Source organism: Leopardus geoffroyi, chromosome B1 (genome assembly GCF_018350155.1).
Source record: "Leopardus geoffroyi isolate Oge1 chromosome B1, O.geoffroyi_Oge1_pat1.0, whole genome shotgun sequence".
In the NCBI taxonomy this organism is placed as follows: domain Eukaryota; kingdom Metazoa; phylum Chordata; class Mammalia; order Carnivora; family Felidae; genus Leopardus; species Leopardus geoffroyi.
This window is the reverse complement of record NC_059327.1, coordinates 55,302,644-55,318,563: the sequence shown is the minus strand read 5'-3', so window position 1 is coordinate 55,318,563 and position 15,920 is coordinate 55,302,644. Positions and strand designations below refer to the sequence as shown.

The window sequence follows — 15,920 nt, the reverse complement described above, 5'->3', positions numbered from 1 at the left end:
CACTTTCATTTATCAGAGAAGCATAAAGTAGTGGAAGTTAAATATTTCTACTTTATATAATAATTGGATTTTAGGTGGGGCACCTGGGTGGCTCAGTCGGTTGAGCCTCTGACTTCGGCTCAGGTCAAGATCTCACGGTCTGTGAGTTCGAGCCCCGCCTCTGGCTCTGTGCTGACCGCTCAGAGCCTGGAGCCTGTTTCAGATTCTGTGTCTCCCTCTCTCTCTGACCCTCCCCCACTCATGCTCTGTCTCTCTCTGTCTCAAAAACAAATAAACATTAAAAAAAAATTTTTAATAAAAAAAATAAAAATAAAAAAAAATAATTGGATTTTAGGAGAAAGGTTGTAACTGCAGCCTAAAAATTAATTTGAATATAAATAAAGTTTTCATATTAGTGACTAATTTTTTTCTATTCTATCTTTGAATCTTTTTGCTAATCATAAAAATTGTCTGTCCAAAGACAGATGAAAATACAAAGTGTTTCATCCAGAACACTTATCAGAATGAAAGGTAAATAGCGAGATAATGCGGAAGAATCCTACTTAAATATTACAGATAAGTGTAGTACCTGAGGCCATCACAGAGCAGGATCCTCAAACATCACCTGTTTCCTTGTCTTTCCCCAAACAAATCAGGCAGTTCAGAATCTGTGAAAAGGTCTAGAAGATTGCAAAACAGTGTTGACTCTGATCATCTGTTGAGGTAAACAGGAATCAGGGTGGAAAGTGTCATGAGTGAAGCAATGCCAATGAGATGTCAGACAGCACAATGATGGCCAAAAATAATGTCAGAAAAAATTCTTACATTCTCTTTTTTTTTTTTTAATTTTCTTTGAAGTTTATTTATTTATTTTGAGAGAGAGAGAAAGAGAGAGCACATGAGCAAGCATGAGTGGGGGAGGGGCAGAGAGTATCCCAACCCCGAGGCAGGGCTCAGTCCCACAAACGGTGAGATCACGACCGGAGCCAAAATCAAGAGTTAGATGCTTAACCAACTGGACCAACCCAGGTGACCCCAAAATTCTTGTTCTCTCAATGTCAGGAATCTTAGAAAGGAAGGAACACAGAGGCAACCAAGAAATCACAGTAGACTTTGTGGCACTGTCTCTTTTCTGCATCTTGCTATATTAACTGAGCCCTCCCTCATGCCCACCAGGGACCAAAAGTAATAAAGGAGACTGTGGAAGCAAGCGGAGGGGTGGGGGGTACATAGGGGACAAGATCAGATGGAAGAAATGTCCATCGGGAACAGTGGAGGTAGAGGTTGTGGGACAGAACAAGAAAAGGGTGCAATCTTACTAGGACTAAGATATTTGGAGATTCTGACTCCCAGCAGACCTCTGGGCATAGTTCCAGGCCTTAATTACAATTCTGTAGCAATTTTTAATATAAAATAATTTTCAGCGGCATCTTGGTGGCTCAGTTGGTTAAGCATCTGACTCTTGATTTTGGCTCAGGTCATGATCTCATGGTTTGTGGGTTCGAGCCCCACATCAGGCTCTGTGCTGACAGCTTGGAGCTTGCTTGGAATTCCATCTCCCTCTCTCTCTGCCCCTCCCCTGCTCAATCAGTTGAATGTTCCCTCCCTCTCTCTCTCTCTCTCTCAAAAATAAACTTTTCTTAAAAAAAAAAAAAAAAGATTTTCTCTCTCTCTCTCTCCCTCCGCCCCTCTCCCCCACTCACTCTATCTCTAAAATTAAATTACTAAATAAAATCTTTAGAAAAAAAGATAAAATGATTTTCCTAGATATCGCTAGTTTTTACTTCAGTCACTTATGCCTGAATCTTATTAAAGTTTCCAGCCATTCTGCCCACTTTATCTTCTAAGCGCAAATGAGAAACTGGAAAGGGTTCTTTCCAGCCCCTGGGCACTTGAAATAAGAAATTGGAACTCCAAACGAGAACCAGAGCTTAAAGGACACAGCTATGAAACGATGCTACAAGCTGGGGGTAGCAGAACTCAGACCTTCTAGACAATGCACTCTCACTAGCGTTTAGCATTAAAGCTTGAAGAGATGTCAGAGAACATCTCATCGCAGCTAAAGACCACAGGAACAAGAGTGCCTGGACAGCTCAGTTGGTTAAAGCATCTGACTTCAGCTCAGGGCATGATCTCACGGTTCATGATTTCAAGCCCAGCATCGGGCCCTGTGCTGTCAGCATAGAGCTAGTTTCAGATCCTCTGTCCCCCTCTCTCTCTGCCTCTCTCCCATTCACATGCGCTCTCCCTCTCTCTCTCTCTCTTTCAAAAAATAAACATGAAAAAAGACCACATGAACAATTCAGTTCATCTGTAGCCAAGCCCAACATTAGGCTCTCCAATTATTAATAATAATATCCATAGTACCTAGCTCATGCCAGGTACTATTCAGAGCCCTTTACGGGTGTTACTTTGCTTAATCCTACAACCTACAATTTACTACAATCCTAGTAAATATACACCATGATGTAGGTGTATATTTACTAGTTGTGTATTCTCAGGTGAGGACTCTGAGGCCTAGAGGGGATGAGTTGCTTCCTTGACCTCAAAACTGAATAGCTTCCTCCCCTGAACCCACATGGTCTCCCGCCCCTAAGGAGCATGCTTTTTTCCCTACCAACAGCCTCCTGCTTCCTTCACCCATGGAAACATCTGCAGAGAAGACTGGCTACTTGATGCTTCCCTTAGCTTCATTATGCTTCATTGTGCAGTAAATTACTGAATTCCGCTTAGCATCTGTATTATACATAGAAAATATCATCAGAACACAAGGTCTTGAATTTAGTAATGCTGGGTTGCCTCTTTAATTGGGAGAAAAGAATAACAGCTTGTTTGTGCTCATTCTTTCCAGGATCCTAACTGTTCCTTGAAATGGTTGAAGCAATTTGATGCCTAAGAACTTCATTATCTCCAGTTTCAAATCCTTTAGTTCTGTGTGAAAAATAAAAATTTATAATCATGAAATAACAGGAGAGATGAGAAAGTTGATATAACTGTAAGCTGAATTTTTACTGACTCTGACAAATTATCTAATTGGCAGTTGAACCCCACGCCAGAAACAGAAATGCGTGCAAGGCCTCAGACTAATCATATCACACCCTTGTAGTTACAAAAAAACTCCCCTTATTAATAAGCCTCCAACCAGCGCTGTCTGAGGTTGTCTATTTTTTTTTCCTTTTTTCAATTTCCAGTGTGACTAAAATCACCCTCTGAGGGCACAAGTCAATAAATGACATTCTTTTCTGCTGCACAGAACCTGAAGCGTGTGGCTGAGACCTGGATGGATGAATTTGCTGAGTACATTTACCAGCGGCGCCCAGAATACAGGCACCTGTCCACCGGGGACATCTCCGCCCAGAAGGAGCTGCGCAAACAGCTCAAGTGCAAGGACTTCAAGTGGTTCATGGCTGCAGTGGCCTGGGATGTGCCTAAGTACTACCCTCCGGTGGAGCCCCCACCAGCCGCCTGGGGGGAGGTGAGGAGGCTGCATGAACCCTGCTCTTACTTCCTTGTGTCCGTCACTCCTGCGCTCAGGTGACAGGACAGAATGCCAACACCTCCCACTCCTTTGTTCTACAGCCAAGTAAGATTAGCTTACATCATCTCCACTAAATGAATGTCCAACATTTTTTCATACGTTGCCAAAGATGAGTATTCTGCCCTCAGCCTTGATAGTCCCACCCAGAACCGTTGGCGGCTGTTGACTCCCCAGTTGGATTTTTTTTTAATACACCTGGAAAATATTTTTATTTCAGGTTAGTGAAATTTCCATAAGAGCTTGCAGAGAGTGAAAATATCTATCGTGCTATTGTGTAAATAAATGTGACCTGATCTCCACGATTGAATCCCTCACCATCCACCGTGCGTAGCCTTGTTGCTATTTGTATATGCAAGGATGAGGTGATGGAGGGGCTTGACTATTTTCCTACCCAGAGGTGCCGTACAGAATTGTGAAGAAATGCATTTCCATAACACCCAGAACTGTGGCACACGCGGGAGCCACATGGGTTCCTTAAATAAGCACTAACCTTTCCACCTCGGAACGTTTCTTTTTTATTTCTCTTCATGATTTTAAAGTGGAAAGAACTGAATAGTCCCGGTTCCCAAATTTAGAAGATCTATCTTTTGGCATAGAAAGGACTATTGTGCTGGGTTCCGTTCCATTCAATCCTGTTACTATAGCCTTTTCCTCATAGAAAAGCATATGCTAAAGCAAGGACTAAAATTGGATAGGGTGGATTTATCCTAGCAATTTAATCTGCTTTTAGCAGGAGGCTGTGAGGGGGAAATTGCAGGCTGGGCTGGATGCGAGCGCCGTCCTACTTCTCAAGGCTTTCAGAAGCCAGGAGTTGACTATGGTGCATTGTGGAGGAGCCTCTTCATCACTGTCCTTGGTTTTGCGTTGTGGGCGTGGACATGCCTTAGCCTGGTTGGTGTCTGTGGCTTTGCAGACGTCTGAACACAGAACGTGGCAGGAGAGGCCAGGATACTGAGGCAGCGTTCTTGGGTTTCCAGCTCCCCTTGGAAAAGGTTTCACGTGCACCTGCTTGTTTCGCTGAGAGGGTCCAAAAAGATGTTCTCTACCTGTGCCTGGGATGCCCCAGGCGTGAAGGAAAGAGTCAAGGTCAAGGACATCGATGCATGTTCCATTTCCAAATGTTTTTGAATGTGCACCTGGTCCTAATAGTAGCTGCTTGGGCCAGTTAGTAATCTGATCTAATACTTTGCATCTTAACTATTTCTTTAAACCTTCCCTAGAATATTAGTAATAATGGTCTGCTCCTATTAGTTTTAGTTATCTACCATGGGCTTAGTTTATAGCAGTGGAAATGTAAAGTAGACCCCCCCAAAAAGAGCTTTCATAGTCTAACGCATTGTATGATACAGGAATTTGTTACTCGATAAGCAGGAGAGTGTCTTTGTAAGGTGTTTTTGGTTAAGGTTATATCTACTACCTATAATAATTTTTAAAATTTATTTATTTTAATTCAAAATAGTTAATATGCAGTGGAGTATTGGTTTCAGGAGCAGAACCCAGTGATTCACCTCTCACATATAACACCCAGTGCTCATCCCAACAATTTGCATCCTTAATGCCCATCACCCATTTAGCCCATCTCCCCACCCACCTCCTTCCAGCAACCCTTAGTGTGTTCTCTGTATTTAAAAGCCTTTTATGGTTTGCCTCCCTCTACTACCTATGACAATTTTTTAAGTTTATTTATTCATTTTGAGAGAGACAGAGAGGGAGTGCAGGAGCGGCAGGGAGAGAGAGGGAGACAGAAATCCTAAGCAGGTTCCACATTGTCAGTGCAGGGCGTAATGGGGAGCTTGAACCCACAAACCTTGAGATCATGAGCTGAGCCTAAATCAAGATTGGGTGCTTAACTGACTGAGTCACCCAGCACCCCTACTCATGATAATTTAAATGCAATTTTGCCTTAGTGACTCAGAAATACTCTTAAAGATCTCAAAGCATCATTGTGTGGTTTGCAGCCAGTTAAAATCTTATCAAGCTTTTTTCTATCTTATGTGGAAACATATATTTTTATTCCTACATGGTTACTGCTTCAAACTGCAACAGATCACATTTTCCCATAGTACCTGACTAAATCATAATCTGTATCTATAAAATACCTTGCGTGGAAACAGACTTAAAGCTTCCATTGATGTTCTTTTTTTTTTTTTTTTACATCTATCAGCTGTGTATTTTATTTTATTTTACTTCTTTTTTACTGAAATCTATTGTCAAATTGGTTTCCATACAATACCCAGTGCTCATCCCAATAGGTGCCCTCCTCAATGCCCATCACCCACTTTCCCCTCCCCTCCATCACCCATCAACCCTCACTGTGTTCTCAGTATTTAAGAGTCTCTTATGGTTTGCCTCCTTCCCTCTCTGTAACTTTTTTTCCCCTCATCCCCTCCCCGCTGGTCTTCTGTTGAGTTTCTCAGAATCCACATAGGAGTGAAAACATATGGTATCTGTCTTTCTCTGCCTAACTTATTTCACTTAGCTTAACACTCTCCAGTTCCATCCACGTTGCTACAAATGGCCAGATTTCATTCTTTCTCATTGCCAAGTAGTATTCCATTGTGTATATAAACCACAATTTCTTTATCCATTCATCAGTTGACAGACATTTAGGCTCTTTCCATAATTTGGCTATTGTTGAAAGTGCTGCTATAAACATTGGTGTACAAGTGCCCCTGTGCATCATTACTCTTGTATCCCTTGGGTAAATTCCTACCAGTGCTATTGCTGGGTCACAGGGTAGGTCAATTTTTAATTTTTTGAGGAACCTCCACACTGTTTTCCAGAGCGGCCGCACCAGTTTGCATTCCCACCAATAGTGCAAGAGGGTTCCTGTTTCTCCACATCCTCGCCAGCATCTATAGTCTCCTGATTTGTTCATTTTGGCCACTCTGACTGGCGTGAAGTGATATCTGAGTGTGGTTTTGATTTGTATTTCCCTGATGAGGAGCGACGTTGAGCATCTTTTCACGTGCCTGTTGGCTATCTGGATGTCTTCTTTAGAGAAGTGTCTATTCATGTCTTCTGCCCATTTCTTCACTGGATTATTTGTTTTTCGGGTGTGGAGTTTGGTGAGCTCTTTATAGATTTTGGATACTATCCCTTTATCTGATATGTCATTTGCAAATATCTTTTCCCATTCCATCGGTTGCCTTTGCAGTGCAGAAGCTTTTTATCTTGATGAGGTCCCAATAGTTCACTTTTGCTTTTAATTCCCTTGCCTTTGGAGATGCGTCAAGTAAGAAATTGCTGCGGCTGAGGTCAGAGAGGTTTTCTCCTGCTTTCTCCTCTAGGGTTTTGATGGTTTCCTGTCTCACATTCAGGTCCTTAATCCATTTTGAGTTTATTTTTGTGAATGGTGTAAGGAAGTGGTCTAGTCTCATCCTTCTGCATATTGTTGTCCATTTCTCCCAGCACCATTTGTTAAAGAGACTGTCCTTTTTGCATCGGATATTCTTTCCTGCTTTGTCAAAGATTAGTTGGCCATACATTTGTGGGTCCAATTCTGGAGTCTTTATTCTATTCCATTGGTCTATGTGCCTGTGTTTGTGCCAATATCATGCTGTCTTGATGATTACCGCTTTCGGGTAGAGGCTAAAGTCTGGGATTGTGATGCCTCTTGCTTTGGTCTTCTTCAAAATTACTTTGGCTATTCGGGGCCTTTTGTGGTTCCATATGAATTTTAGGATTGCTTGTTCTAGCTTCGAGAAGAATGCTGGTGCAATTTTGATTGGGATTGCATTGAATGTGTAGATAGCTTTGGGTAGTATTGACATTTTAACAATATTTATTCTTCCAATCCATGAGCATGGAATATTTTTCCCATTTCTTTGTATCTTCTTCAATTTCCTTCATAAGCCTTCTATAGTTTTCAGTGTACAGATCTTTTACATCTTTGGTTGGGTTTATTCCTAGGTATTTTATGTTTCTTGGTGCAATTGTGAATGGGATCAGTTTCTTTATTTGTCTTTCCGTTGCTTCATTATTAGTGTATAAGAATGCAACTGATCTCTGTACATTGATTTTTTATCCTGTGACTTTACTGAATTCACGTATCAGTTCTAGCAGACTTTTGGTGCAGTCTATCGGGTTTTCCATGTATAGTATCATGTCATCTGCAAAAAGTGAAAGCTTAACTTCATCTTTGCCAATTTTGATGCCTTTGATTTCCTTTTGTTGTCTGATTGCTGATGCTAGAATTCCAATACTATGTTAAACAACAGCAGTGAGAGTGGACATCCCTGTCATGTTCCTGATCTCAGGGAGAAAGCTCTCAGTTTTTCCCCATTGAGGATGATATTAGCTGTGGGCTTTTCATAAGTGGCTTTTATGATGTTTAAGTATGTTTCTTCAATCCCAACTTTCTTAAGGTTTTTATTAAAAAAGAATGCTAAATTTTGTCAAATGTTTTTTCTGCATCGATTGACAGGATCATATGGTTCTTTTCTTTCCTTTTATTAATGTGATGTATCACACTGATTGATTTGTGAATATTAAACCAGCCCTGCATCCCAGGAATGAATCCCACTTGCTCATGGTGAATAATTCTTTTTATGTGCTGTTGAATTCGATTTGCTAGTATCTTGTTGAGAATTCTTGCATCCATATTCATCAGGGATATTGGCCTGTAGTTCTCTTTTTTTACTGGGTCTCTGTCTGGTTTGGGAATCAAAGTAATGCTGGCTTCATAGAATGAGTCTGGAAGTTTTTCTTCCCTTTCTATTTTTTGGAATAGCTTGAGAAGGATAGGTATTATCTCTGCTTTAAATGTCTGGTAGAATTCCCCAGGGAAGCCATCTGGTCCTGGCTTATTTGTTGGGAGATTTTTGATAACTGATTTAATTTCTTCACTGGTTATGGGTCTGTTCAAATTTTCTATTTCTTCCTGCTTGAGTTTTGGAAGTGTGTGGGTGCTTAGGAATTTGTCCATTTCTTCCAGGTTGTCCAGTTTGTTGGCATATAATTTTTCATAGTATTCCCTGATAATTGCTTATATTTCTGAGGGATTGGTTGCAATAATTCCATTTTCATTCATGATTTTATCTATTTGGGTTATCTCCCTTTTCTTTTTGAGAAACGTGGCTAGAGGTTTATCAGTTTTGTTTGTTTTTTCAAAAAAACAACTCTTCATTTCATTGATTTCTCTACTGTTTTTTTTAGATTCTATATTGTTTATTTCTGCTCTGATCTTTATTATTTCTCTTCTTCTGCTGGGTTTAGGCTGTCTTTGCTATTCTGCTTCTATTTCCTTTAGATGTGCTGTTAGATTTTGTATTTGGGATTTTTCTTGTTTCTTGAGATAGGCCTGGATTACAATGTATTTTCCTCTCAGGACTGCCTTTGCTGCATCCCAAAGTGTTTGGATTGTTGTATTTTCATTTTCATTTGTTTCTGTATATTTTTTAATTTCTTCTCTAATTCCCTGGTTGATCCATTCATTCTTTAGTAGGATGTTCTTTAACCTCCATGCTTTTGGAGATTTTCCAGACTTTTTCCTGTGCTTGATTTCAAGCTTCATAGCATTGTGGTCTGAAAGTGTGCATGGTATGATCTCAATTCTTTTATACTTATTAAGAGCTGTTTTGTGACCCAGTATGTGATCCATCTTGTAGAATGTTCCATGTACACTTGAGAAGAAAATATATTCTGTTGCTTTGGGATGCAGAGTTCTAAATATATCTGTCAAATCCATCTGATCTAATATATCATTCAGGGCCCCTGTTTATTTATTCTCTGTCTAGATGTTCTATCCATTGCTGTAGAGGAGTATTAAAGTCCCCTGCAATTACCACATTCTTATCAATAAGGTTGCTTATGTTTGTGATTAAATATTTTATATATTTGGGGGCTCCCAAATTCAGTGTGTAAACATTTATAATTGTTAGCTCTTCCTGATGGATAGACCCTGTAATTATTATATAATGCCCTTCTTCATCTCTTGTTACAGCCTTTAATTGAAAGTCTAGTTTGTCTGATATAAGTATAGCTACTCCAGCTTTCTTTTTACTTCCATTAGCATGATAGATAGTTCTCCATCCCCTCACTTTCAATCTGAAGGGGTCCTCAGGTGTAAAATGAGTCTCTTGTAGACAGCAAATAGATGGGTCTTGTTTTTTTATCCATTCTGATACCCTATGTCTTTTGGTTGGAGCATTTAGTCCATCTACATTCAGTATTATTACTGAAAGATATGGGTTTAGCATCATTGTGATATCTGTAGGTTTCATGCTCGTAGTGGTGTCTATGGTACTTTGTGGTCCTTGCAACATTTTACTCACAAAGTCCCCCTTTGGATCTCTTGTAGGGTTCATTTAGTAGTGAAGAATTCCTTCAGGTTTTGTTTGGGAAGACCTTTATCTCTCCTTCTATTCTAAATGACAGACTTGCTGGATAGAGGATTCTCAGCTGCATATTTTTTCTGTTCATCACATTGAAGATTTCCTGCCATTCCTTTCTGGACTGCCAAGTCTCAGTAAATAGGTCTACTACCCTTATGTGTCTACCTTTGTAAGTTAGAGCCTGTTTATCCCTAGCTGCTTTCAGAATTCTCTCTTTATACTTGTATTTTGCCAGTTTCACTATGATATGTCGTGCAGAAGATCGATTCAAGTTACATCTGAAAGGAGTTCTCTGTGTCTCTTGGATTTCCATGCCTGTTTCCTTCCCCAGATCAGGGAAGTTCTCAGCTATGATTTGTTCAGGTACACCTTCAGCCCCTTTCTCTCTCTTCTTCTGGAATTCCTATGATATGGATATTGTTCCGTTTGATTGCATCACTTAGTTCTCTAATTCTCCCCTCGTAGTCTTGGATTTTTTAATCTTTTTTTCTCAGCTTCCCCTTTTTCCATAATTTTATCTTCTAATTCACATATTCTGTCTTCTGCCTCTTCAATCCGCACTGTAGCTGCCTCCATTTTATTTTGCACCTCATTTATAGCATTTTTCAATTCATCATGACTATTTTTTAGTCCCTTGATTTCTGTAGCAATAGATTCTCTGCTTCCTCTATGCTTTTTCAAGCCCAATGATTAATTTTATCACTATTATTCTAAATTCTTGTTCTGTTATATTGCTTATATCGGGTTTGGATCAATTCGTTAGCTGTCGCTACCTCCTGGAATTTCTTTTGAGGAGAATTCCGCCATTTCATCATTTTGGCTAGTTTTCTGTCCCTTATGTGTTTTTTTTTTGTTTTTTTTTTTAATTTTTTTTTCAACGTTTATTTATTTTTGGGACAGAGAGAGACAGAGCATGAACAGGGGAGGGGCAGAGAGAGAGGGAGACACAGAATCGGAAACAGGCTCCAGGCTCTGAGCCATCAGCCCAGAGCCCGACACGGGGCTCGAACTCCCAGACCGCAAGATCGTGACCTGGCTGAAGTCGGATGCTTAACCGACTGCGCCACCCAGGCGCCCCTGTCCCTTATGTGTTTTAAAAGCTTGTTCTTTGCTCTGCACCTGTGAGCACTGCTACATTAAGGAGGGTTATATACTGTCCAGGGTCTGGCCCTCCAGGAGGTATTTTTTCAGGGATTGTTACTTGCTCTCTGTTGTTGTGACTTTGGTTATTTTATTACTGTACTTGTAGTAATATTTTGGACCCTCCACCAGATGTGTTTTGATTTGTTCCTTGGAGTAGCCCTGTAAAGGAAAACAGATAGACAAACAGGAGACAAAAACACACAAACACACAAACAAATAACACAAACAAACAAATAACCAAAAACAAAAACCTAAAGACTAAAAACAAAAAACCCCAAAACACTGACTGCAAGTAAAGAGGGTGGAGGCAGTGCTAATGGAAGAGCACGTACAAAGAAAGAAATGACAGGAGCAGGGCTGGGTAGGGGGGAGAAAAAATAAACATTGACTAGACAGAACGACCAAAAGGCTTAATCCAGAGAGAGAGAAAGGAGTGTAAAGAAGGAGGTGTACAACATGTATCAAGATAATGGATTAAATATGTCTGTTTAGACAGACCAATAACCAGAGTAACGAGCCCAAGGGAAGGAAGAGATAAGGAGGAGAAATGGGGAGGGAGGTGTGAATATATCTATATACCCAGAATTGACCTAGTGTTAATCCAGGCAATGCTGCATCGTCAAGAGGAGCTCTCCACAGGGTCTGTGCCGCTCCACTCGTGGATATGCAGTTACCCAGTGCATGGGGGCATGGTTTGGTGTAATTTGAACCCACCTGGAGTGATTCCTGAGGCCCCGCCTGGTGGGGAGAGGAATGGTGATTCCCCAGTCTCTTCCCCATGGAGCCAGACCAGTGGACTCAGTTTAAGTCGTCCTCACTGTGCCACGGGCACAGACGGGGCAGTCCTTCTCTCTCCACCAACTCCCCTGACCCTGCGCTTGGCTAAGATTCAAAGTCCCACTCCATGCGCTCTCGCCCTGGGGAAGCTCCTCTCAGTGCGGCTATATGTGGTCCTGGCTGGCTTTGTCTGTGCTGCCACACTTCAGGGAGGACCACCTTCTACTACTGCGGACTGAGTAGCCACCCTCACTGGGAGCCCCCCAAGGTGGCAGACACAGGCTGCCTTTGTCTTTTCCCACAGCACTCCAAGGAAACGGCGGCCTTTTCCTCCTGCAGGCTGCACCCTCAGCCCAGCCACTGTGCCTAGGGCATGGTGAACACAGGCAGGTTCTGTACTATTGTGCAGCCCTCCAGGGAGGGAACCACTTTCTCCACCTGCAAACTGAGCCCCTGACCTACACCCGTACCCAGGCCTGGCTCCCTGCCTCCCCAGGTGCGCAAACAGGGAGCCGGCTCCAGTCCAAAGAAAGCCCCACAGTTAGAGATAGGATCCCTCTCAGTCTCAGTCTGAGGTCTTTCTCCTGTCCAGATACGGTCCTGCACTTCCCTAGCCGCTCTTTCTCTTCCCTTTGTCTCTCCGCAGAGGGGGGTCCCTCCACTCTGTGCCCACTTGTCCTTTCTTTATCTCCCCCAGTTCGCAGTTACCCACCTATCTTTTTTCCAGCTTTCCCATTTTCTTCCTAGTAGATTCAGCCTCTTTTCCTCCCAGGCTCTCGTGTTCAAAGTCCTTTGGCTTCTACACTTCTTTGTTTGAGAGATGCGGGAAGTATGGATCCCCTTACTTCTCTGCCATGTTGGCTTCTCAGCTCTCCATTGATGATCTAAAGAAGGAGAAGAAGAAATAGAAGAAGAAGAAGAAGAAGAAGAAGAAGAAGAAGAAGGAGGAGAAGGAGAAGGAGAAGGAGAAGAAGAAAGACACAACTTCCCAGAAAGACACAAACTTCCCACAACCACCTAAAGGCCAGGTAGGCTACAGTAGAAGGTTGTCATTACCGTTGACTGCCTTACACCTTTATGTGATTTGCCCTGCCCATGGGGCATTTACATTCGTCATTTCTGGTCTAAACAATTAGACATTGAGAAGATAAGATTTTTTTGAACACGATGGCAAATTTCTTTCCCCAAAGTTTCAACACAGCATACAAAACAAGGTCAGATTCAAGTTTCGGGAAAGAAGACAACGGGGCTATAGTTCAAGGGCCAGTTGCCTTCAGTTGCAATTGTTCAGTGAGGGTGTGGTACAAGAATGAAGACCTGGAAGATTGGAGGAAGGCAGAAAGAAAGGCAACCAAGGGACAAGCGTGTGGATTGGTCAACAGTTTTGAAAAACATCTGTTTCCCAAGCAGAGTAGATCCCTGAGAGTAGAAGTCATGCATCTACGCTTCACGCAGGAGGCAAGAGAAGTGTTGAAATGCAGCGTGATCTAAATGAAATGATGAAAAAGAGAACTCGTGTCTAACTATATATGGGGTAAAAGCAACCTCCTTCTTAACAGTGGATAAAAATTACTAAATGTGCAGAATCTATCTGGGGATCATTTAATCTCCTAGAACAGCTCTTTTGAAGTTATCGCTCTTATGTTTTTTCTTTTCCCTTTGAGAGGGATTTTGTTAATGTCTTTTTTTATTTTGCAAATTTTAAATATGCAGAAAAGTTGCAAAGGGAGTACACAAAGTTCATATATCGTCTTCACCACGGTTGTTCCAATGCTAACACCTTATGTTTGCCACTTTAACCACAGCACACTCAAACTAAGTGATTAGCATTGGTACTATTAACTAAACTACAGATTTTATCCAGATTTCACCCGTTTTTTCACTAATGTCCCTTTTCTGTTCCAGGGTCCAATCCAGCATATGAAAGGGCTCTTTAATTTCCTATAAAGGTAAAATTAATTGTTAGAATGGGCAAAGCTCCTAAATAAATGTAATAGGTCAATTGCTGTTTTTGTAAGAAAGTGAAAAGGGAAATGCAGACTGTGAGGCTCTTTTAAAGCGGTTACAGAAAGGAACCACCGACCTCCAACAATGTAAACACAAGAATCCTTTATGGGAGATCTGTGCCAAAGGCAGGGTAACTGGTTATTTTATGCGCTTGTACTTGGAACGGTTTCCACCTGATTTTCTGTGCCAACCCGATTCTGGGTAAACAATGAAGTGCTTAGACAATTTTTGGCCCTGGTTGTAAGAATCCACCTTGTAAAGGAGACGTTACAGACCATAACTAGCCTATAAACTGCTACTCATTTCCTTGACAAATTCAGCTGAATTATTGCATTTGTCTCCTAACTCATCTCTCTGCTGCTGCTGCCCTTTTTCCCTTTAGCTTATTCTCAACATAGTCCACTAAAAATGGGAGATCAGGCTGCTCCTCCATTCAAAACCTTTTAATGAGGGGTGCCTGGGTGACTCAGTCGTTGAGCATCTGACTTTGGCTCAGGTCATGATCTCGTCGTTTGTGGGTTCAAGCCCCCAATGGGCTCGGGTCATGATCTCCCAGTTTGTAGGTTCTAGCCCTGCACCAGACTCACTGCTGTCAACACAAAGCCCACTTCAGATCCTCTGCTCCCCTCTCTTTCTCTGCCCCTCCCCTGCTCTCTCTCTCTCTCTCTGAAAATAAATAAATTAAAAGAAAACATAAAAAAAAATCACCTTTCAATGGCTGCCATCTCTCTTGGGGTAAAAATCAAAGTCCTTACCTGTATCCTGAATGGTCTGACCTTTGTTGCTTCCACCCCTCCAGCCTCATCTCTTATTACTTCACCCCCCCCCTCCGCTTACGCTTCTCTAGGTGCTCTGGCCTCATCACTGCTCCCCAGATGGGCCAAGCACAATCCTACCTCAGGGATTTTGCCCTTGTTCCTTCTACTTAGAATCCTCCAGCCCCAGGAATCCTATGGCTCCTTCTCTCACTTCTGTCTGGTCCTTACTCAAAAAAATTGTCTTCTCAGTAAGGCCTTCACTGACGGTCCCGTTGTGTGCAAGAACTCTCACACACATGCACCTTTATATTTATATGCTCCCCATCTCCCTTCCCTGCTTTATTTTACTCCTCAACATCCGTCACTATATTGCAAGTTATATATGCGTTTATTTATCATGTTTCTCATCTACTTCCCACACAAGAAAGCCAGCTCCATGACACAGGGATTTTGTTTGATTTATGGAGTTGCTACTGCTCTTCAGCAGCTAAAAAAAAGTGCATGGCATATAGTAGGTGCTCAGTAAATATTCCCTGAATGAATGATGAATGAATGGAGGATTCTGGTTCCCTGTTGTTCCCCCTTGCCTCTCACTGATCTGCCTAGACACCTCCACAGAGCACACTGAGCTGGCACTCCCCTCCACCACACAGGGGAAGAGCCTCTGTACCCTCCCTTCTTGGCCATACAGCATCCGCCACTTTGAAAAGGTTGGCCAGGGAGAGAGTCTGAGGTTGGAATCTCAGGTAGCAGATCGTGAAGGACCATCAGGTCTGTGGTCCATATGACAGTCAAGCATGATATTGAGTATTCTCTTCTGATACCTTAACGAGAAGAAGGGAAAACTCCAAAAATGAAGGTCCTCTGTTCCTGCAGTCTCCAAACCCTCCCTGCCAGCTTCCTACTTAAAGACATGAAGAGATTAAAAGTCACATCTGATGGAAAAGTGCTCTCCAAAGAAGAAATCGCTCCATCCTCTGGGTGGAGGGAACTGGGTAGATCCTCTGGGAGCCAGTAGAATGGGTGGAGTAGTGGATGGCAATGGGGCCCAAAGGGAATAAATAGGATTTTGAGCCATGTACTAAGGCGAACATCCCTTCGTGCTATTCAAATAGAAGCAATGTGCTTTTCTACGATGCTCTGTTGGATAGGGTAAGAGCAAGTTTAAAGTGGGAAATTATTCTTAAACCATGCACATATGGAACGCCTTTTTTGTGTGTGTCAAGATACTAAATGAAAGAAGCAGAATTTCCTATTATTTTCCTCCTCCTTACCCCTTCCCCTCCTTAGAATTCATGAATTTGCTAAAAGTCATTTATAGTATTCCTTTATGGTCCAAAAAGAAGAGTTCTGCAGAATCCCAAGTATCATGTGTAAGAGAGA

At 41.9% G+C, this 15,920-nt stretch overlaps 1 protein-coding gene across 3 annotated transcripts in view; it reads left to right on the top strand.

Moving 5' to 3' along the window:
* Positions 1 to 15,920, top strand: part of GALNTL6 (polypeptide N-acetylgalactosaminyltransferase like 6) — a 1,206,818-nt gene that overhangs the window by 1,127,197 nt on the left and 63,701 nt on the right. For all 3 annotated transcript variants that reach the window (XM_045463018.1, XM_045463030.1, XM_045463022.1), the window contains one exon: positions 3,233 to 3,454. In XM_045463018.1, coding sequence (XP_045318974.1) covers positions 3,233 to 3,454 — 222 coding nt within the window. The remainder of the gene's footprint in view (positions 1 to 3,232; positions 3,455 to 15,920) is intronic.